Genomic DNA, 22,842 nt, shown 5'->3' with positions numbered 1-22,842 from the left:
TGTTTTTGCTTACATCTCAGCTACAAGCGAGTTCATATCGACGTGAGAGATCTACGATAGGTTAACTTGAAAAACCCACCAACATCAGCTGCAAAAAATATGTCGCAGACATACGGCACTATTTTTCAGTGGAGCAATTACCCTGATGGTGTAACGAAAAAAAAGATTAAATTAAGCACGTTTAGATGAAAAAGCTAAGCACTCAAATGTAAATACAAGCGTTTTTATTTTGGATAAAAAATTATTTTATTTGAAACACTGCTTCCAAAATCAAGTACAATTTAAGCAATCAGGATTGCGACAAAGGGCCCGAAAAAAAATTAAAATTCAATAAACTCAGAAGCTTTTGCCAGAAGAGTCATAATTTTTTGTTACACACATTCGAATATTAAGAATATTGAAAGGAAAAAATGCGTATCTTTTGTTTCATGTGCTGCGTGTTTCCATACGAGGCATCGAAAGCGCTCGCCGAAGTAGCTGTCAGACGCGCTCCTCTTTGCATAAACGTAAATTTTCGTTTTGGGTGCTTGGTTCTAAAATCTTTGACAATTTCTGTTTTGCCTACACGTAAAAAATTTTTAGGAATATTTAATTACACAGCAAAAGGCAATTTTGGTTTATCTACGAGGTGTTTTTCGTCGCCACATGTCGTTTTGTGTTTTTAATTTTAGAAATCACGGTACTACCTCGTAAAAAGGCAAAGTTATCCGCGTTTAAAGGTTTGTTGGCAGTTTTGATTGGTTTCTAGTTTTTTGCTGACGAGAGCAACTGCAACGTGACTATGTTTTGTTTTATTCTGTGCCTATTGTACACGTGGTACGCTTTTTTAGGTTAGAAAACAGTGGTTTAGTTGTTGGCAAATGAGACATTTCAGGGTTGCCAATGCCAGATAGTCAAAACACTTGCCGGCCAGTATTTTTCTCTTTCGGCCAAACCAAGTTACGCTAAAACCTGCGTACAGCCATCATGTAGCGAACAACGAAGTGCAAAATTAGGGTATCGACTGGGCTTGGACGTAGTGTGAAGCCATCCCGCCGTACCAAAACATTTTTGTTTCAAAGGCTGTAAATGTCAATCAAAATGCAGGCGAATATTTAGCAGAGGGAAGCTAGTTAAAAAAAAGCCAGTTAACAAAACTCTATGAAACTGGATTTTTGGCCAATGTTTGCCTGAAGCATTATGATGCCAGACCCATTATTGACATGAAGCCAGAACCATAAATTGAAAAGTCAATAAGTTCTTTGCAGAATAAAAAAGATGTTGTACACAAAGTGATACGTTTATTTCATGTTTAATTATGTACAATAACTGAAGCCTTTGGTTTTAAGATTTTAATATTTATTAAAGGTTGCTTGGGAGATTTAAAGTGCAAAAGTTGAATTATTTGTACATGTTTGTTTGTAGTATTGTCTTAAACACCATGGCATTGTTTTGTGATATTTTTGTACATGCTTCTCTTACTTTACTCATAATTTCAACTGGGAAGTCTGGTGGAGAGAAGTATGATAAAAACACTCAAAGTTCTTCTGGTATTGACAATTTGTCAAAGTACCAACTTTCAAAATTGGTCGATGAGCTTCTCTCGAAAGCCAATGGAAATAATCCTCAAGGAGGTAATTTACTGCTTTAATTCATTTCCCGATTGGAAGGTTTGTAATTTGCACAGAGGATTATTTTTAGCCAACGATAGATTCTTCGGATTAATAAAAATTTTGTTGTATGTTGATGCATCAGCTATTTTTTGCACAATTTATCGATAAATTTTCCTAAAAGTTATTTTTTTTTCAAATCTGGCTTTAGTTTTATGAGATAAATTGCAATGAACCTTGAAAATGTTTAATTATACAACAAAAAAGCCATTGGTTTAACTAGACTTGTTATATTATTCAACAAAAAAGGGTAGCCTACTGATATAATCTACATACAAGGTAATTTTAAGATCTTATTATCAACATTACTTTTATTTAAAACTTATTGGTCCGGACAGTTGCCTCTCCTCACCACATGTCCTTTTATTGTTATTTTTTTTGCAGAATTGCAGCAATGCCAAAATCAATTTACCGTTGAAAGTGACAAGATAATCAGAACAAGAGATTCTCTTGATAATGGTGCAAAGTTTCTTGTCGCTGTTCCTCACATTCAATCTGCAGATGCCTGTTTTCACAAGTGTTGTAAATATAAAAATGCTGATAGCAGCTTGCAGTAAGTTTGCTTTATTCATCAACATTTATGAATTAGTAGTTTTACTATTTCTTCACTAGATAACTTAAAATTATAATCTACCCTATTTTTCATCATGGTCGGACCTCAATATCACACCGGTATTGATTCCCTAAACTGCTAAAATCTAATTAAAATGCAATCTCAAAGTTTCGCAAAACAAGGGTTCCCCCTGTATGTGGATGTATTTTATTTGAGTATAAACAAACGCGGCATAAACGTAAAATACAGCATTGCTTGTCTTCACACTAAAATCTGATATACTCTCCAGACAATTTGTATATTAATATGTTCTACACCACAAGACCTTACCACCAAACAATGATTTGTAGACTAACCTCGGAATTAAAAAATTTCCGCCTGTGATATTACATGTACATTGTTGTGGATTTAAAAATTTTTTAAGTTTTTTAGTAGATCTCAATTCTAAAAAATTAAATTTTGCTGTGTCTAAGACAGGACAATAGATAATTATCTTATTATATTTGGGCTGTTTTATTTTGGTAAAACACCATCAATTCGGTTAGTTTTTTTTTATATAAGTCTAAACTATTTTGTTCATTGTTACAAAATAACAAGTGGAAAAAATTATTTGGTTGTGCAGATTTTATTTATATATATTGTAGGTGTGATTTATCAGTTTTTCAACAACTATCTGGTGAACGAGATGAACCTCAGTGCTTTTTGTTTGACTGCATAAATGAGCAAAGGGGAGATCACAAATTTGTTTGCCTCTTTTCTGAGCATTCTGGGTATTCAGCATACAAAAGACTGGTCAGTATTCCATTTGTGGTCTTTTCTATGTTGGTACTCAAAAGTGAAATATTATTTAGAGCAGACAACATAAAAGCTATGTTGTTGTTATTTTTTATTGAAAAGAAGAGTTTTTCAAAAATAATTTAGTACATATCACATAAAGATAGAAATATTTCGTTAGTTTCTCTTTAACCAACAAGACTTTTCAAAGTGATGGCCAATTTCAAGGTTAACTTGTGTCATGTGAAAGAAGTGCTACTGGTTATGTAGATTTCATGTAGTAAACAATTTATTGCTGATGGCCAATTTGTTATTCAGGTTTTTGCAAAAGAGTCAACTGAAATGCCTCCAACAACTGCAGTCTATGAACAAACTGGAACTGACATTTTAATGAAAACTGTTTTGCCAGACACTTTCCAATCATGTATGGAATTTAAGCTTGCTAATTTTATTAAATGTAGCCTTTTTTAATTACTTACACACAAACCAATAAAATAGTGTAATAAATAATACAAATATAATGTCACCTTTTGATTTTGTATTTTGACCATTTTTGTTTGACTACAGTGATATGTTATTCAAAGCTGGACTAACATGTAACATTTTCTCTTTCAGATCCAGTTTCTTTATATTCAGTGAAAAATTGTAGTAAATTTGAGTGGAAATGTGACAATGGGTTATGTATAACAATATTTAGTGTCTGCAATCAGGTACCTGATTGCAGTGATTTTAGTGATGAAAGGGATTGTCCTGCTGAAGCCTGGGTGGGCACTGCTAATGGTTAGTATTAACATTTTAAAACTATTGAACTAAACTGATCAGTCCATGTGCTTTATTAAAGAGAAAACAAAGGATTTCAGTACAACTACTACAAAAACAATGTCACATGTTCACACAACTTCCACAAATGCAGCAACCTCTGCACATCATACTGAACTAACTTCTATCAATGTGGATGATAATATTAATAACCGTAATATTGGAACAGTCCATCCAGAGAGAGGGGCACTGCTACCATTGGCTCTTGGTTTAGCAGTAACTTTGTGTGTTCTTGTAATGGTTGTCTGTCGTCTCAAAATTATGAAAAAAAAGATTTCCAGAAAACCTGGTCCCTTATTAATGGACGAATCTGATTACTTAATAAATGGAATGTACTTGTGATAAACGTATAATATATTTTCACTGCCTTTTTAACCTATGCTGTGTATTACTTCTGTGCAGTATTGTTGTATGCACAATCCTTGTTGTCTTTTGCTGCCCAAGATGATTATTTGAGAAGTTTGATTATTATTGCTGTTTTTGAGATTTTAAGTTTTTTATCCATCTGTATTTTTTATGTATTGCACAAGTTTTGAAATGTTATCTGTGATAGTTGCTAGCATTACAATACTATTGAACATTAATTTGGTTTCTTTTTTAGACAACTGGTTAAAAAAGATGGATAACTAAAGTTGTAGACTGCGTACAAGATTTATTACTAACATTTTTATTGTTACATTTTATATTATTTGTTTCCTGTTTTAAAGTACAGTAGCGCGAAACCCTACACATTGCTGTGTTGTAACAAACCAAATTTCCCAGGATGGTAAAATATCCAATTATTAATTGTAAGGCCAACAGACTATATATTGTTGATATCAAATGTTTTTGAACCACTATTAAAAATATCTCCTAATATGCACATTAGTGGTGATTATGTCGCTTGATCCTGAGAATATGTCTATAGCTTCTATGTACATCAGCAATCTTTTGGTATAAATTGACACTATTTGTTGGTGAAAGACTTTGGTTTCCGACTGTTTTGGAAACTATTCAGGAAAAAAACATTGAGTTCTGTATTTTGGCAACTGATTAAAATACTTATTGGACTGATAACACCCACATTGTGTGAAGTTTTAGGTAAATGTGATAACCTGGCATTGTTTATAAAAACTGAACATTAATTATCTAAAATACTCTGGCACAGCTAAAAAATATTTACAGTCACAAAACTCAAGTTGGTAGGGATTATTTTGACCCTTCAACACACACACTGGCACAGAGGTTGGCATTCATGTAGCGTTTTTAACCCCACTGGCATGGCTCCATAGTGACGAATACTTTGTTTTGTGTGTGTTGAAGGGTCAAAATAATCCCTACCGATATGGGTTTTGTGGCTTTCAGAGCAAAAAGAGTATAACTGGCACTTTGCATGACAAAGACCATCTTGGGAAAACAATTATACTGTCTTAAATAACTAAATCAATTCTCTCAAACTAGACTGATCAAAACAATCAAACAAAATAGGAATTGCATTAACTATCCATGGAGTGGGCTCAAAACTCAATTGCTTCCGATTTGAACCTCATTAATATTGGTGCTCTGGCACTGTAATAATTCAATTGGATTGTAAATGTACTTCCAAAACAAAATATTCGGGTAGAAAACTTAAATGACATGCATGCTAAATTTCCCTATTAATTTGTACGTGGCGATAATATTTCATGTTTTGTGTGACATACCTGTCAATGCAAATGTCCCACTTTTTTCTCAGTTTCTGTGAAAGATAACACATTTTCTGTGGAACAGGACTAGTTATTATACCAACCAACTATGGCATGCATAACCGTTCCGAGTTGTGCACCCCTGAATTAGGTTACAAGCAATATTATGCACATTGCAGGTATGGCTTGCTGACAAGTTTATAATGTTGTTTTAACTTCGAAAATGTGAACTTTTCGGTACATTCATCAGCACATCAACATGACTTGAAGCAAGCTCACTTTCATTTTGGTAAGTTTTTTAACCAGATCCTCCACATCAGGGGCGTGCAACCTTCATCACAAGCAGGCCAAACACACCCAACAAAAAAAAACACAGGCCATTTTTGTATTTCTCATAGACTTTTTTCAAAGTTGTGAGATTTGAAATCAGTTTAAATCTATTGTTGAGACAGTAGGAATAATGGAAAAAATACTGTACAACAATGGACTTGTGCTCATGCTGCAGCAGGCAAACTTTGACAAAAAAAGTTTCTGTATCAGGATCAAATAAGTAACGATTTTCGCAACTTATTTTTGATTTATAGATTATGTGGCGAAGGACAATGTCTCTATGGCGAACAATTCGATTATGTATGTTTTGCTTTTTTCACTTCCCTTATCCATGTGCTGTGATTGCATTTTTTCATATTAATAAAAAGTAATCATTAAAAAAAAAACATTATCCTTATTTTGTACAGCACATTAATATCTCTACATCTTTCCTACTATGTTCTCAAATTATACAATTCTACGTTTTTGTACAACTTGTAGTACTAGTATGTTTATAAATTATTGTTGACAATGAAATGTTCACTTGCTTACTAATTAAAATGTCATTATTACCTTATAATCAGCTTTGTATTTAACTTGGTGATGGTGTTCAGAAAAATAACACTTTTTAAATCAATGTTGGTTAATTTATCTAAGTTGTGCACCAGTATGTGAAATGAATGAGCAATGCACACATGAAAACAGTTTGTGCCCCACAAAAAAATATATACATAATACAAAAATATGTATTAATAAAATAGAAAAATAAACTTTCTGACATTTTGTTCTTTTAAAGAAATAGCTCAGTAATTGCAATATCAAATGGAAATTTAGAGGTTTTGTAAAAATGGAGTTAGTGTAAAGCAAAAAGTGAACAAATTTTTAAATGCAAGTTTTAATCCCTTTATTTTTGCTTGACATCGATTCTGAATACCTTGGCCCTTAAAGTGTAGGAAAACACAATTCACTTACCTCCATGCTCCCAAAAACAATGAAACCTAAAAATCTTTGCCACAAAAACAGCCCTATCAAGTGGCCACATATTAATAGCTCATATCTCGAGAATTATTACTATAATTTAACAAAACAAAAATAGTTTTGCACTTCAGTTTAGGGGTTATGTCTTCTAACAACGGTATGTCGCACAAAAAGCATGAAAATTTTGTTTATCAAATTCTGTCAGAAGATTGTCAATATATTTTCATCTCAAAGATCTGAATTAAAACAACCTTGTTGTTGCATAACAAATGTTCTGCTGTACATATCTCAAAACTGAAAAAATTATATTATCAAAATATACAATGATTAAGTACTTGTATTTATCATACGTTTTTGCTGAAAGGCAATTGAACAACTTTTTAGTTTTTCCAAAAAGGTAATACATATACAGGCCAGGGCTGGAAAAAGCCCAATATAAGCATAATTTTTTACCATATCAGAAATTTATGTGCCGGTTTGTGAAATAGATGTTGATTTGTAGTTTCACATGTAGCTCACTACAAAAAACACTTGTCTAATTTTTAAGGCTTATACATAGTGGATTGCAAGTTTAGCAAAACTATTAGAATATATAAGAATACAAGATTCTTAACTTATTGTAATTAAAAGCTTTAATGTGTACTAAAGTGACAATCCATGCAAGTTTGTTCTACTCATATTGCACGAAATATATACAATAATAGGTATAAGTGCACCATAATGTAACTGTATATTATGTACAAGGTACATAAATTTATTGTACAGGTGGTTGATCTGGTGGTGGGTGTCTGCCATTCGGATGATCCTAAAAAAAATTAGTAAAATCATAATCAATCAAAAATTATTTTCAGTATGCGTACAAAGCACATAGTAATTGATAGAATCATTAGGTTCGCTGGCATAGCAGCCAAGCTATATCAGCCACTTTTGACTTGCTCTGACTTGTCAGGATACAATGCCTTGGTGGCTATGTCAGCAAACCTACTGATCTCGATACGATAGCTGTGATCACCATACAAGGACTTGCACATTGGGGCGATCATGCCATGTCATGAAAGAGCATGAAACACTTCTGTGTTATTGATAGAATTTTTGTGGTTTCCAAATTTAATATGATACTGTAGATGCAATGAGACCAATGTTGTCTTGTTCTTTGAACATGCAAATCACTTAGTTTAGAACCACTGGTTTAAGTACCTTAAGATATTAAATGCTATGATCATGTTATTGTCAAAAAACGCAACCAAACATAGAAAAACAAATGCCAACTGCATTAGAAGTTACTTAGCTTAAACCAGGGGGTTGCAAGTAGTGGGTTGTGAACTAATTTTAGGCTGCCGGACTGACTTATAAAAATTAAAACAATGCACTTTTAGAAAGTTTTCTTATGCTAAAGCAAAAATGAAGGCGCATTTATTTTCTGATTACACTCACAAAGGTCTTTAACATGCAGTTTCGTATTCGCAATCCACAATTACGCAACACAAGCGAAATCATGTTGGAGAGGAACGTTAAGAAGAAAGATTTTGTCGTTTGTGTAGAGAAAATCGACTGTCGAGTTGGTCATGAAAACTATGTTTCATCCAGTTTTTTCGGCCAAAAAAGTTGTTTGGACGATGCTATAACTTTATCTTTGGCATGCAAACGACCTTCTGACGTTAGTATTTTTTTCGCAGCACCCCTGTTGATGTGCAAAACTCCAGGCCTATGGTTGCAGATATGCGCAAATCATTTATTCAACATGTATGCTGTCCTGGTACTGTATTTAGGGAAAATTATTTATTTTTTTTAAACATTTCTGACAGTACTGGCAATTTGCAGTGGGAATCAACTACTGTTTGTAGCAATGTAGCAATAAGGAAAAAAAATTTCCCAAAATCTTGTTACTAAAGGTTGCTTTAGATGGCGATTCACTAGATGTCAAGGGATGTGAAACCAACACAAATGATGTATCAGCACTTTTCCATGTAATACAAAGTGGATCATTGTTTAGTCTAGCTAATACATATCATCATGAGAAACCAGAATGATTTTAGTCATGTTTAACAATTTGGCGGAGACAATAAACGGACCTGACACGCCGACAAACTATCTAATTGTGTCATTGAACCTCAGACACTAGGTATATTATATATATATAGGCTTTTTTGATCCACAAAATCTCACATTATGCCCTCCACTATGCTTAGTTTGTCCACGCAAGGATGCTGGTCTTGTTAAAAACAAAACAATGATGACAGAAATCCATATTAGTGATGCAAGCATCATAATCCATTGCTGGTCCTGTGGAGCACCCTGGTTTGATGGAACTGCAATAAAAACGCTAGTTTTATACAGTATAATGTCAAACCAGACAAATTTACATTGCCATTGTTTACATAGGCCTATACATAGGTATAGGCGGAAGTCAAAAAGCACTGGGAAACTGAAAAAATATTAGTATGCCATCAAAAAATTTAACCAGCTGGTCTTCACCTTCTGCAGGCAATGTCACTATTTATGGCTTGCAAAGTGATTTATAAGTTCATACTACAATTCCACTACATTGCTATAGCATTTGTGGTTTGATTTTACATAAATCCTTACCACATGTTCTAGAAACATTTGTTTTGAAATAAATACTCATCATCAAAAGTTTATTCTTAAAAAAATACAATAAAAAATTACAAAAACAAAGCTTTACAAAATATGTGCTAAAGGGCAACTTACGCTCTGAAAAGCATTCAGTTTCTGTACAGTGCTGTTGTGATGTTCTAAGTACTGATAGTAGTCTCTGAATTGCCCTTTGGCTGTTGCACACACATTCACATGGATCAAAATTTCCTCCAGACATTATATCATATGGTTATTATTATTGTTACTAATGCAAAAAAACTAAAACAGTTGGTCAAAGATGTTATGTACAGCAAATTAATGATCATAAACATGTGGTTGTTTTCGAAACCACCTTCAAGAAAATCGGAATTGTTGGTAGAAAATAAAATTTAACATTATATGTTTCACCAAAACCTTACCAACGCCGAACTACTACGTAACCAAATACTTTCACCATTGTCACTTTTACAAAATAAAAAATGTAAATATCAGATATTCCGTCAAGCACCACTGAACATAATTGCATATCGCGAAAAAAACATGCAGCCTTGTGTATGCTGAATATTGACAACATCTGTTTAGAAACCTACAAGTGCCTTGGTTTGGACAATCGGTTCTTCCCTCCGACGCAAAATTACACTTGTGCCGAACTACAAACTACACAGTATACAGTTACAGCTTGATGATGAGTTAAAAGCAGCGACATATTTATCAACAACTAACTTGCATCAAATGTAGCCCAGGGCACGTCTGAACTGAACTGGGGGAATATGGCGCACAGCCTTTTGTGTCAGATCAATTGGGGTCGGTTATTCTATTGACGGGTCATTGGTTGCCATTAAATCCGATAACTGCTATATCTCGTTTAGTGCGCACTGACGGTTCAAACCTTGTAAGCGCCATCGAAAAAGTTGACAATAAAGGAGATATTGCACAATGCTAAATTGAGCGCACACAACAAGGGTAGGTCCTTTAACAAACATATAAAATTATAAATCTTTGAAGCAATGACGAACCTTTGTTTGTTTAATATTCGATCGTTACAAGCAAGTTCAAGTCGAAATTTAAGTTAATCGAAAGACAGGCCTTTGCGAGTAAGCGACATTTCACAATATTTCAGCGCAAAGTAACTTTTACTTTTCATCTGCGACCCCATCAACACACCCACCTTGGTCGATCGTAATCACGCGAAAGGACTTGTGTAATTTTTAGCGCCACAGACTTCCAGGGTTAGGGTTCCATAACCGTGGAAGGTTGACTCGGACCTTTTCGCGTGGTTATGATAGATCGAGATAGTTGTGATTGGTGGGGGTCCTAGCAGAAAATTGAAGGTCACTTCTGAAATTGTGTTCGCTTGTCTTTCCATTGATTGAAATTTCCATTCGAATTTTTTTGTTACGTCAGAATGTTGGATAAACAATAAACATTGTTTAAAAAAGGGTTAGCATATAAACCAATACCAACATAGAAGTTTTTTTATAAGACCCTCATAGTCGAGCCAGATTTAAACTATGTGTCCTTGGTAGTAACGTGCAATTGTACGCCTAATGCAGGGGTTCTTAACCTGGGGTCCATGAACCCCCAAGGGGTCCGAGAAAATGCATTAAGGGGTCCATGAAACGAAATACAATTATTCCGAAAATCCACGTATTTTCCTCTGTCCATAAGGTTGCACTGTCCACGAATTTTAATTTTTCGACATTTGCAATGTGTTTCTTGCAAAGGGGTCCATGGCTTTTCAAAGAATGTTTTAGGGGTTCGTGATCCAAAAAAGGTTAAGAAACAGTGGCCTAGTGAGTTGTTTGCCGCCAACAGCGCTAAAGTGCAATTAATATCGGTTGATGTTCAGACAAATACTTGTTGGATTTGGTTGAAATCGACTCGTTTTTCGTGGAGGTGCTTTTCTATAAAATAGTTGAGAATTGATAAAAACAGATATATCAATTGCACTTTCCTTTAGATGCCCTTGGCTATTTCCGCGCAAACCTGTCACCAAATTTTTTTCCAAAGGGCCAAAATATATATTTGAGCAGTGACGATTGGAGTTCATTACATAAGATTATATTTTCCAAAATCTTCTCCTGACAAAAAGCAATAATTTTTAATTTTGAGTGTTAAAAAAGCAGGATCTAAACAAATAACAAAAGTACCTAAAATGTATTGTGATTTGCATTAAAATGAGATTTATCTGGCAGTGTGGTGCAAACAATTTGTTTTTTCTTTTGGTGCATTAAGCTTGTCTTACCTGATCGGGGTTTGGTTGGCCATCTCCTATAGTGTATAGGGCCTAAAATCGCTATTAATGCGTCATTATGAGTTTTAAATCGCAACCCTGGTGTATCCGGAAAAAATTATGTTCACATACAAACTTAATAAAGTGATGTTTTACTTTCAAGTTATATTCAAGTCGATACTGTCAAAATCAAAAACATTTTTTTGCGAATACAGGAATTTACGTTCATGATATAACCAGACAGTGGTGTTCAAAAATGTAAAAAGAGTTTGGACAACTTCACGTAATTTGCCAATGAATTTTAGTCGACTTGTCAATTGTTTTACTAGCAACAATTGTTTTGGCAGCAATTTCCATATGGCTCAGTTGAAAGCATTGTTTGCGTCGTTGTTGGTTACCACTTACACCTACTTCGTCATAGGGGCTGAAGTGTCATGAACGGCGCATAACACGACAGTTATGCGAACAATTGGTCAACATTTGCACTCAAGGCTGGTATATTGGTCAACAGGAGTGGTTGTATCCAAAACAATGAGGATTCAGAGTATTTCGTACATTTGACAAATATGTAGAAATGCGTGACGGTGCACTTTTCTTTGGATTTTTAGTTTTCACCAGCACTTTATCTATTTGTTTATGTGAGTTCAGTTGTTTTGTCTTGTTTTTGACTTTAAGCGGAAACTGGAGAAGAGTCTTACATTTAAATTTATTCGAGTTAACCGCAATACAAATTCACATATTGTTTTTGACTTGCTTTGATATATGGCGAAACGAGGGTGCATTTCCTACCTGCAGGGCGCCTTTTCCGCCAATTTTGTGTGCTTTTGAAGGGCTTGATGTATGGGTGCATTTGGGCGTGTTATAAATTTATAGTTAGTTCAATAATTACGTGATACATATTCCACATCGGCTCTATTTCAAACACCACAAATTGAATAATTAGCGAAATACTACGTCAGAATCATGTTACTACCTTGCAACGGGTCTTAGTTTTCTGTTTCCGGTCTTGTTTTTTTATGCGTTTGTGGGAAGAGTGCAGACACCCGTGAGCATGGGTAAATGGAATTAAAATTGGGTATTTTGGGGGCCTGCCTTTTGCAAACAATTACCCTTTTAGGCTGGTGTAAAACACATGAGCGTTTTTGGCAAAAAGAGTCTGGCAACCCTGTGTGCCGTTTAACTTGGAAATCAACCACAATAAAATACTAAGTAAAATACTTGGTCCATGCTTCATCCAAACGGACGACAAACCGTATCAGGAGTTTCTGTACATCTGCAGCTTTACACGAAGCTGTCTGTTATGATTGGTATTTTTAGGGTGGTATGCAGAGACCCCGCTTAACTTTGAGCTCGGCTTACATAGCCGGGGTTTGGGAGTTAAGCGCGGACTAAATTAAGCCTACCACCCTTAGCCTTGAACAGAAGCTATATACCAGGGGCGCACAACATTTTTACTAATGCCGGCCGCATCACACAGAAATACTGACTTCGCATTTACTTATGACTAAAAGTGTACTGAAATGTCGTGTTTAATATTTTTCTTGCCTAAAAATACATGATCTTATATTGTTTTATAACAAATACTGACCAATTTCATACACCGGGTCACAAAGTTTTTTCCAAACTTGATCCACGTATAAGTCTGTGCAAAAAACAGAAATCTGTGCGAATTTTAATGATTAGGTGTAAACAGGGTCACCATCTGTTATTTTTGTTTGTAAATTCATCTTGAAATACTCCACGAAATCGTAGTGTTAATATTCGCATAGATTTATATGTTACATAGGCTTATATGTGGATGAAGTTTGGAAAAAAAACTTTGTGAGTGTAAAAGTATCTTACGCCACATGAGGCCGTACGGCTGCAGGTTGTGCGCTCCTGCTGTATACCAACTGTAGGCTATATTTATGACGCTTCCCGCCGAAATGTCGTGTAGCATCGTAGTGTACTCCCTTCAGGGCAAAAATACGACTTACGATAGAAATCTTTTTTGGAGATCACATGAAATTATAGGAGGAACCCAGCAGCCCAGGCTTTAAGATAGACAACCAGACTTTTAAGATACACTCTTGGGTATAAGCAAGCAATGGTTTTCTTGGGTCCGCTACGACTACAGTCACTACAAGGAGGTCTGTAATGATACCTCAAAAAACAATTAGTACGTTTTATACAGTGCGTAAGGCCGTAAGCGGTAATCACTGCAGTAATTCATAACTGGATTGGTTTCGTAAGCTTTACAATACGTACATTGTACAATTACTCCACTTTTGAATGGTTCTTACACTATTGTTGTATCTTACGATTTCAAAGTTGTTTACAATTTCTAAAGAATTCACACTTATCGCTATTTTGATATTCGTTATTGTTTGTAGTGTTTTCAACGCTAATTACGTTGCAAAATGATGTGACGTAAGACAGGGGGTCTGAAAAAAAACAGGTTTACAAAATGCGGTCTGCAGCCAAAAAAGTTTGGGAAACCCTGCTCTATGCTATTCACAGGCCACAATTTGACTGATTTTACCGTGCTGCCACTCACCGACTGCACCCCCTTTTCGTAGGGCCTGACTCCTTTACATAATTTGCCGGGTTGCCAAATTTGGCCGAATTATCACTGTTAGCCCACTTGCGTTTGGCTGGTTTAAAATGTTGCTCGTTAGTTTGGTGTTTTTTGATTATTTTACCTAAAAAAAAAGTTTGATAGTAATTATCATAGAAAACGTTGTACTTAAGTAATTTTTAGTATATTTCCAATATTGTTAACTGTAACCACAAATCTATGCTGTAACTGTCATTGCCAAAACGTCCGTGACCAGTAGATATAGTTCATTAGAATGCTAGTTGACCTTTTTGCATAAACTAAATGCAGGTAGCCTTATATCCTTATTTTTAGGCCAGGAAGAAAAGGTTGGTGAAAAGCTGGCAACATACGACGAGTGTGGAGGATATTTGGATGAGGCTAAAGGTCTTGTGTCGGTTAGTGCTTCTTTTCTGCTTATTTCTTTTCTAAACGTAACTCTTGACTTACTCTTGTTCAGACACCAAATTACCCAAAATCAAATGAAGAAATAAATCAAACATATTCCGAAAATCTTTCTTGTGTTTGGTACAAAAATTCATCAAGTGATAGAACTTTGTTTGTGGTGAGTAAAATAGGCAAACTTTGACAAAAGTTATTCAATAAAGTTGCTTGCATTAGTCATATAAACCTTGTTCAAAGCATAGTTAGTTCCAGAAAAATGTCCCATGATAATGTTTCAGCATTTATAGCTCAGAAATGAGAACGCTATCATATGTTTAGGTTAAGATATGGGACATGATTGTCGAGAATGCTCCACTAAACAAACTGTCAAACAAAACAATTTGTTACGATTATTTGAATATTACCATATCTTCAATTGGCGAACAGCAATATTGTGGGTAGGAATGGCTTTTTTCAATATTTTATCAAATTTGTGGGGTTTTATTTTGGACAAGAAATTACAATGGACTTGTTTCAGATGGAAAGCACCTGAAGGAGTAATAAAAGGATTGGGGAGCTATCTAAAAATTTTGTTTCATTCTGATCATTCAGGAAACTATAGAGGAGTTATGATTACATATACTTGTAAAAATATTTTTATCATAAACAACTCATTTTTTGCAACAATATAGAACTATATTTGTTTCTTTTAGCTTTTTTGAACTTTGATGCTTGTGCGCACAATACATGCAGTGAAGGAGAGTGTACGGTTGATGAAAACATGGTCGATTATCGTTGCATTTGCTTTGATGGATATACAGGTACACCAATGAATTGGAGTAACAAAACATTCGAACTTGTTTTAACAGTTATCTGCATGTTTGCATATTTTCTGGATTAAATTATAAAATTTCTGAAATAAAATTAATTATGCACTGTGACAAACTGAATGTTTGTTGCTTTGTTTTGAAGTATAAAAATACTATAAATTCAGGAACGGACTGTGATGTTGATATTGATGAATGTTCTTCTTATCCATGCAAAAATGGTGGAACTTGCACAGAATTAAAGAAGAGTGGTTATTTTTGTTTGTGTCCAGAATTTTGGAGTGGAAGTACATGCGAATATGGTGCTTGTTTTTTTAACTAGTGAATATCGAATTTTGGTGGCTTTGTGTTTTTTTTTTTATCAATGCCCATGCCATTCTCCTTTTTTAATTTTCTATGCCATAGTTCATTTTCTTTTATTACTTTTTGACAGCTGAACAACAGTTCCAAAAATTAGATTAACACAATTAATAAGATTCCCAGAGCTCCAAAAGGAGTAAAAAACGATCATACCAGTATAAGATCTTTATCAAAGAAATATTAATTTTGCCTATTGGCATCTTCAGTTTCTGTCTGAAAACAGGATAGCAATAAAAATATCATTTTCTCTATTAACACAATTAATGAGATGTTTATTTAAAAATGGCACTGCATTTAGGAACATACCTTATAATCCTTCAAGATATAGCCCAAATAACTTTCGCATTGACAATGATTGTGGATACATTCGAAACAGCTTTTATCAATTATTTGGCCTTTATTGTTTGTCTTGGCAGTGCATTATTTATGTACAGTAGGTATGTAATTTAAAATCGTGGATATTCAAGTTAAGCCTTTTTACAGACATTCGTAGCAATCCATGTGACAGTAATCCGTGTTTTGGCTCCTCAACTTGTGAATGGACTCCCCAAAGATTGGGTTTTGGTTGCATATGCCCAATTGGATTTTCAGGTTTTTTTTATTTTCTGTATTGTCTGATATACAAACAAACCATGACATATTTATCCAAGGTAAAGTATGTGATAAGGAAGTAGAAGACTGTTCAAAACATCCTTGTCAAAATGGAGGTTCATGTATTGATCGCACAGATTCATATGAATGTGTATGCAGCTCAGGGTGGACAGGTCAAATTTGTGATGAAGGTAATGACAATTTTATACATACATTAAGTTATGTGTGCACCAGCTTGGACTTTAACAAAAGCTTGCTGAAACTAAGTTTTTGAGACATTTTTGCATAATATTAGTGAGGTAATGAGAGAAAAACAAAACAAATTGTGTGTGTTGTGTAGTGTGTGTGTATTTTTGTTAGTATACTGTTTAGCCAATTAACAGCACAATAGCTTTGACAAGTGTGGCAACAACATTTTTAATAACATTGGTGTAGTGATATTGGTTTACCAAGTAGTCATTGTAAAACTTGCAAAAACGCATTTTTATTTACATTTCATAATTCCAATCCATTTTTTTACTCATTATTTCACATACTTCAGCAAAAAAACTGTCTGATTGGACATTTTTTGTTGTGCATAGTTTTGCTTTGTGTATTTATGAATGACCCCAAATTATGAAATAACCTCTTCTTGTGTCATGTGGTTTATTCTGTGTTCAATAAGAGAATGAAAAATTCTAGGTTGCTGAGCTTGGGCAGAAAAGATGAGGACAATTAATTATTTGTTCACATGCAACAAATATTTAACTCTCTCTTCCTTATTTTAAATATGTTCACTATCCTAGAAACTTTCGTTTCAGGCTGAAATCTGTCAGTCTTGTTAAATTAGACAAATATATTTTGCTTTGTTAAAAGCATCATCAGTGTCTATAATAAAGCAAGGCAAGAATTAGGTTAAAATAAATTAAACATATAGAATTTCTTATTGACACTTAATCATATGAATTATCGTCAGGAATTATTAAATGTTATCGAAAAGACACTCAACCAGTATTGAATCTGCCTCTATCTAGCATACAGCAAGCAAAATCAACTAATAATTAAATTATTACATTACATTGCACAACATTTTCTATGTTTAGTGGTAGACCCATGCATTTCTAAACCATGCAAGAAAAATGAAGTTTGTAACTGGGATGAGAGGAGGAGCTCTTACAGGTACACATGTAGCTTAAAGTATTTTGTTTTTTACAAAGTGAGTTTTCTGTCAGGTGTGAATGCAAAAATGAAAACAACAACATTTCATGCGCTTTTTTGGAAACAATATGTGGCAAGTTTTTGTGCGAAAATGGAGGGAATTGTATTTACACCGAAAATAAATATTATTGCAAGTGCCAAAGTGGTTTCACTGGAAACAACTGTGAACATGGTTTGTTGCAACTGACATAAGTATTGCACTTTTTGTCTGGTATTATACTTTTTCAGAAAACCAATTATGCCCTAATCCAGGAATTCCATACATTTCTCAAGATTTGTCCTGGGCTTTTGGTTCCACTTTAATGTTTTTCTGTGCAGAAGGATATCGATTGCAGGGTTCTGAAAACTTGACCTGTCAAAGAAACCAGACATGGTCAAATAAAATGCCCATTTGTATTGGTAGGAAAAGTGTTAGGTTTCAAACTTTTGACACTAACCATTTTATGTTTACATGCAGATGTTGAAAACAGAACAAGTTCTTTCCAATCAAAAAATATGTCCCCAACACTTTTATCATTTATTGTTTTAAGTGTCATGATGGCTGCAGTCCTAATCATCTTTAGTTCATGGCTAATAACACATGGGTAAGAGAAACTCATCACTGTATACCAGCATTATGTGTTAATTGTATGAACAGGTTTGTATTGTTTTCAAAAATATTGCTTTACAGGCCATGGATGTGCAGACAACAGATGACTAAAGTAATGCAGTTAACCAGTGATTCCATATCTATTCTTTAAGGAAATGTACAAACAGGCAGTTCCTTATTTGCAATATGTTTTTCTTTGCAATACACCCACCATTCCAAGGTTTGCTGTTTCCTTGCAGCAATAAATAACTTTTGTGTATGTTTAACTTAGTCCACAATATCAAACAGGCTTATTGATTAGTAAAATGCAGGTGTAAGAATTTTAGCCTTCTTGACTATTGCAGAGAATTTTTCCTAGCCGCAAAGTAGAATGTTACTCAATCAGTTGTATGGTTCAACCCATTTTGAACACAATTGTTGCCAGGGTGAATGGATAGGGCAGGCGGAATGGCAAACGTATGTCTTCAACTGCATACGTTTTACCCTGTTAACATTAGGAACCATGCACATTAAGTTGTTTGATTGTGGTTTTTAGCCTGCATTATTTTCAGAAATAGTGTTCATCATGAACCAAATAAAATGCAGCTATTTGAGTAGTGCTTCTTAACTTTCTTCTCCGGGAGCTGAAATGTCAACACGCGCCCAGCCACATATCCACGGCTTTATCCTAATTAGTGTAGTAGAGGAAAATCCGATTGCAGTGACAATATACAAGCCCTGTCATTTTTATTCTCATATTTTAAATAACGTAAGACGAAACATTTTTCTAAAATATTGTTAGACAAAAAACACCTTGGGCCCTTTCCGCAGCACACAGTTTAAGAAAACCTGCTGTCTGAAGGAAGAAATATGGGAGGGAAACCTACAATTTTGCCTGGAAAGACACAGTAAGGAAAGAAATATAAATGCCATGTTTTATGTTTCCTAAATTATGATTTTCTTTACGCCCGTTGATGTGTTTTTTTCGACCCGCCCTTGCATTCATCTATTTATCATTCTGAACTGAATAGGTCAGGTGTTTTCCCTCACATAACCCTGGAAAGAGCGAATTAATGATGAACGTGCATGTTCATCAGCATTGCGTTCGCTATTAATTCGTGATTAAGACGCGTTTCGATCATGGCCGACAGTATTATGTAATTCGTAGGCGTGCAGAATAATTCCTGCGACCAGGAGTTGCACGATTATTGTTCACACGTTTCTGTCACACTTTCCTCACTTGTTACTCTTTTTGCCTAATTGAAGGTGTTCTTGTTTCGGTTGTTCTAGCGTTTCCTTGTACAAATTTTAGTTTTGAACGCACCCTATTCAACACAGGTTGATTATTATATATCTTCTCCCTGCCACAGTGATCGCAATTTGCCAATGGCAGATCCCCAAATCTCTCCTTCTCATTGCCAAACATGTGTTTGTGTCATATTTATGTCACAACATTGCAGTCTTTGGAAATTTGATGACCCGGTTGTTACAACTGTATAGTAATGCCAATGGGCCATTTAACTGCCGCACTTCGTTATTGCCCATGTATGTGTGACCAGGCTTAACCAGTCTACCTACAAGTCCAGAGGGTCGTTCAAACCCATGACGACAACTATACAGGTGGTTGTCCATACAGGTTCAGTGTCACTCGACATTATGCCTTTCCAGCTGCCTGACAGTGTGATAGCGGACAGGATCTCATTAGCACCAGGCAAGATGTCCACAAGGGAAGGCTGCTTTGTAATCACTTACATAAAGTTGACCTGCGAATTTAGGTTGTTCTTTTATGCTATTGATAGAAAACGACAAACATGATGGAAAGTAGGGATGCACCGAAAGTTCAGTTTGCCGAATTTATTCGGCCGAAACCAAGGTTTTTATAATTATTCGGTTTCGGCCGAATATTTTTGCGAAATTCGGCCGAAACCGAAACTTTTTTACTGCATGCAACACTGGTACGCAAATTTTAGTATAGTTGAGAATCATAGATCAAACTGTACTAATGTGTTTTATTTGTTAATTGTCATCGAAATCCACTTTAAGCAGTTGGTACTGCATTTTTTAAGTGCCAATAAAAGGTTGTATGATAGGATCAGATGCATTCCAGCACATGTTTTGTTTAAATTTATTGCGATTTTAAAGAGATGGATAACAAAAGTAGTTTTGGTTTATTCGGCCGAATTTATTCGGCAACTTTTGGCAACTTGGGATTTATTCCCATAGCCTGATAATAAACTGTTTATTCGGATACAACGGTTTGCTGGTGAGGATCAAACCTTACAGTGGTGCCCCGAGTGAGGAAAACTTCAAAAAAATGGAACGCCATTTGGAGGCACTCACGACCTAACATACAACCAGAGGAGCAACGGAGTCCCGTGGACAATCTCTCAGAGGTACAATAAACAAACAATTTCAGCGACGATCGCTCTTTAAACGCGCCGAAAACCATGTTGTAATTCGCATTTTAACGTTTTACCGACTTCCTGTATATACCAGAACCATTATTTTCACGCTTGTGTTCATAATTCGCCCCCTGAAAACTACATAACTTTTTTCGCATTGATGACGGTCCGTCCAACATTTCAACGGACCCAGGAGGACAACTTAGTTTGATATTGTGCATGTTTTTATTCGTATTACCCGTAGCCGTATCACCGACACGTTTTTCCTGCGATAATGACGTCTTTTAGAGGCCAAGTGATGTTATATTCATCACCTGCAAATCTGGGGGGAAGTATTTGTAACATACGTCACAGAAACCAATGTTTATTTTGCGTAATGTTAAAAGTGTGCAGCGTTGCACAAGTATTGCATTATCCCATAATGTGACCCAAATGATTTACCCATCGAATGTTCTCGTTTACCATATAAAATATTCTCACATGATTCTCACTCTTGCATCAAACTAACCATTTCAATGCGTCCCAGATAATACGAAACACACGTGAATCACCTATACCTGGTTCACACACACATAACTTCGATGTGTGCTGGCTGACAACATCCAGTAGTTTGTGTTCTTGTATTATATTACTTCGAGCGGTTCGTGGTATCACGTGACATTATTGACCAATCAGCTCTCAGTATGGAGAGCTTCATAAAGCCCAGTGTGCCTGTAAATTCATTCCATTCGATTCTACTTGTTCTATCGTATTTCTGTTACACTGCTATTATTACTGAGACTCTACAAGCTATTCGCCGGCTTGGGATTTATTCCCATAGCCTGATAATAAACTGTTTATTCGGATACAACGGTTTGCTGGTGAGGATCAAACCTTACAAGACACAGAAAAGAAAATGCAAGAAAGCAAAAAATAAATCAAAGCATAATAATTGCTGAATAAAGCATAATAATTTGGAAAAATGAAACAAAGCACAAATAATTGCATTGGCGAATCGTTGAGAAAACTCACTATTCGAAAAACAAAATCATCAATGGAGGACCTCGCCTATACCACTCCTACTTGATCCGGTACTGTAATTTTTCACTTTTTCTAGTACGTTTTTCAAGCTGAACTGCTGCAAGGCATGTTTTGATAAATTTTTGTAAACAAAAGTAATACGCCTGTCCTTCGTGGTTATGTCATTATATAATTGCCCCATATTGTGTTCTTGTTGAAAATGTAGCCTTAGTTTGACATAAATCTTGTCACCAAAACATAAGTTGATTTTTTTGGGCATACGTTTGACGTTAATTAATGGTGAAGTGTGGAACCTACCCTAACATTTGTCTGCTTATAGAAAACCTTCACTGAGGTGGCGTAGCTAAGGGCCTGACGCAAATGAATAGCGCTGAGCAAGGTCGCAGATATACACACACAACATTACTTTTGCCCTTTAGGACCTATATGGGTATTAGATTGGAGAAATCCTGTGTTCAAGGCCCTCGGCTGTAATGCATCTTGCGACTGTTCCGCTTGTTTCCCAATGACCGTTGATGGGTCTTGTGACTTACATAGGGACCTAAAATTCTACAAAGTTGAAAATAAAAATTTGCTCCTGGATGAGACTGTACAGAGCAAGGACTTGTTGGGCCTCCTGGAAGATCATATGACCAACAGGGGGGTATACCCAGCCCTTGGGGGAGGGCTTTGACACTTTTTCAGCAACTAAATTTGATGCCATCGCATGGAGAAGAGTTGGAACTTACAAAAAATGCAAATGAGTGGGTGGTTGAACGATTCATTTTTCTGCAAAATCCAGTTCCATTTTTTGTTGCTCTTTTAACCAAAATACTGAGTAACCAGGGGGGCAAATGGCCCTAGGGGGGTGGCTAAACCATTTTTTCGGAGACTAATTTCGATCAAACTTTGTAGATATGAAATGGATCTTTCATAAAATCACAAATGATTGAACACTTAAACGATTCATTTTTCCACAAATACAGCCTGATTTTTTTGCTCCATTTTCAACATAATTTTCAGCAGCACCCACCAGCAAGTTACTACCTAATTGGAGTAGCCCAAAACCCCACTAAAACTGCCCCAAACACCCTAAAATTCGCCATGACAACAGCGCGCACATGTGCGCTCATTCAACCGTAAATTTAACTTAATTGCGTCACAGCTTTGCTTGGTGATGCATGACTTTGCATTGTGACACAGGTCTATACGGTGGGCATTTCCCAACACCAAAACTAATTTTCATAGAAATACCAATATGCGTCCTTTAGGAAAAAAATCCTTGCATATTTTTAGTTAGGGTTTATGGCTAGTTTAGGCATGAAACTGATAATTTACTTAACTCGCGTATGAAGTTTTCGGCAC

The 22,842-nt window shown here is 35.3% G+C and overlaps 3 protein-coding genes across 3 annotated transcripts; 2 read left to right on the top strand and 1 right to left on the bottom strand.

The window, feature by feature from the left end:
• The first annotated feature begins 1,354 nt into the window (after positions 1-1,354).
• On the top strand, positions 1,355-4,853 carry LOC145902748 (low-density lipoprotein receptor-related protein 11-like). Its single transcript, XM_082990847.1, has 6 exons — positions 1,355-1,613; positions 2,034-2,202; positions 2,847-2,994; positions 3,295-3,400; positions 3,592-3,756; positions 3,818-4,853. The coding sequence occupies exons 1-6, from the start codon at positions 1,391-1,393 to the stop codon at positions 4,135-4,137; spliced, it is 1,131 nt and encodes a 376-aa protein (XP_082846973.1). The 5' UTR covers positions 1,355-1,390; the 3' UTR covers positions 4,138-4,853.
• Positions 4,854-6,357: 1,504 nt separating this feature from the next.
• On the bottom strand, positions 6,358-9,616 carry LOC145903272 (small integral membrane protein 14-like). The gene is made up of 3 exons (XM_082991340.1): positions 9,456-9,616; positions 8,913-9,055; positions 6,358-7,551 (listed from the first exon to the last, which is right to left on the bottom strand). The coding sequence occupies exons 1-3, from the start codon at positions 9,577-9,579 to the stop codon at positions 7,501-7,503; spliced, it is 318 nt and encodes a 105-aa protein (XP_082847466.1). The 5' UTR covers positions 9,580-9,616; the 3' UTR covers positions 6,358-7,500.
• Positions 9,617-14,020: 4,404 nt separating this feature from the next.
• LOC145902931 (uncharacterized) lies at positions 14,021-18,248 on the top strand. Its single transcript, XM_082991020.1, has 14 exons — positions 14,021-14,041; positions 14,413-14,547; positions 14,610-14,714; positions 14,873-14,991; positions 15,072-15,178; positions 15,247-15,354; positions 15,528-15,662; positions 16,204-16,311; positions 16,371-16,502; positions 17,394-17,469; positions 17,523-17,680; positions 17,737-17,907; positions 17,966-18,092; positions 18,179-18,248. The coding sequence occupies exons 1-14, from the start codon at positions 14,021-14,023 to the stop codon at positions 18,246-18,248; spliced, it is 1,572 nt and encodes a 523-aa protein (XP_082847146.1).
• Positions 18,249-22,842: the final 4,594 nt, after the last annotated feature.

This window comes from Ascidia mentula, chromosome 5 (assembly GCF_947561715.1).
Source record: "Ascidia mentula chromosome 5, kaAscMent1.1, whole genome shotgun sequence".
In the NCBI taxonomy this organism is placed as follows: domain Eukaryota; kingdom Metazoa; phylum Chordata; class Ascidiacea; order Phlebobranchia; family Ascidiidae; genus Ascidia; species Ascidia mentula.
This window is presented reverse-complemented; position numbering and strand designations above follow the sequence as displayed.